The 865-nt window shown below is 63.6% G+C and overlaps 1 protein-coding gene across 1 annotated transcript in view; it reads left to right on the top strand.

The window, feature by feature from the left end:
* The window catches only part of SMC1A (structural maintenance of chromosomes 1A), a gene marked incomplete at its 5' end in the record, with an annotated part of 10164 nt that extends 9369 nt beyond the window's left edge, over positions 1 to 795 (top strand). The window contains 3 exons of the mRNA XM_010575238.1: positions 17 to 177; positions 455 to 473; positions 547 to 795. Of these exons, the coding sequence (XP_010573540.1) occupies positions 17 to 177; positions 455 to 473; positions 547 to 747 (381 nt within the window). The remainder of the gene's footprint in view (positions 1 to 16; positions 178 to 454; positions 474 to 546) is intronic.
* Between the last annotated feature and the right edge of the window lie 70 nt (positions 796 to 865).

Here is an 865-nt window from a genome sequence, read left to right as displayed (position 1 = left end):
GGCCCCGCCCCCCCAGGACGCGCAGGCAGAGGAGGAGATCCGGCAGGAGATGAACCAGCTGCAGCAGCGCCTGACGGAGCAGCAGAGCGTCCTGCAGCGCATCGCGGCCCCCAACATGAAAGCCATGGAAAAGCTGGAGAGCGTCCGGGATAAGTTCCAGGAGACCTCGGACGGTGGGGACGCGGGGACGGCGGGAAGACACGGGGAAGCGGAGATGCCGGGAAGACACGGGGACGCGGGGACGTGGGAACGTCGGGGACGTAGGGACAGCAGGAAGATGTAGGGATGCGGGGACGCCGGGAAGACGCAGGGATGGCAGGAAGACGTGAGGATATGGGGACACCAGGAGGACGTGGGGGTGCGGGGACGGCAGAGACGTAGGGACACTGGGAAGACGCAGGGACGTGGGGACATTGGGAAGACGTGGGGACACCAGGAAGACGTAAGGATACAGGGACACCAGGAAGACACAAGGACACAAGGATGCCGGGAAGACACGGGGACACCAGGAAGGCACAGGGACACAGGCATGCCAGGAAGACAGGGGGACGTGGGGACATGTGGATGCCAGAGACACAGGGACACTGGGAAGACGCAGGGACGTGGGGACAGCAGGAAAACAGGGGGACATGGGGACAGCAGAAAGACGTAGGGACACCAGGAAGACATGGGGATACTGGGAAGACACAGGGACATTGTGGGGGGATGCGGGGATGCCAGGAGGACAGGGGGACACCAGAGATGTAGGGACACCGGGGAGAGGTAAGGACTTGGGGACACCAGAGGGATGGGGACCCCAAGAAGGCACAAGGACATGGGGACCCCAAGAAGACACAGGGACGTGGGGACACCAGGAAGACATGGG

The sequence above is a fragment of the Haliaeetus leucocephalus genome, unplaced genomic scaffold, assembly GCF_000737465.1.
Source record: "Haliaeetus leucocephalus isolate CR32 unplaced genomic scaffold, Haliaeetus_leucocephalus-4.0 Scaffold456, whole genome shotgun sequence".
In the NCBI taxonomy this organism is placed as follows: Eukaryota; Metazoa; Chordata; class Aves; order Accipitriformes; family Accipitridae; genus Haliaeetus; species Haliaeetus leucocephalus.
This window is presented reverse-complemented; position numbering and strand designations above follow the sequence as displayed.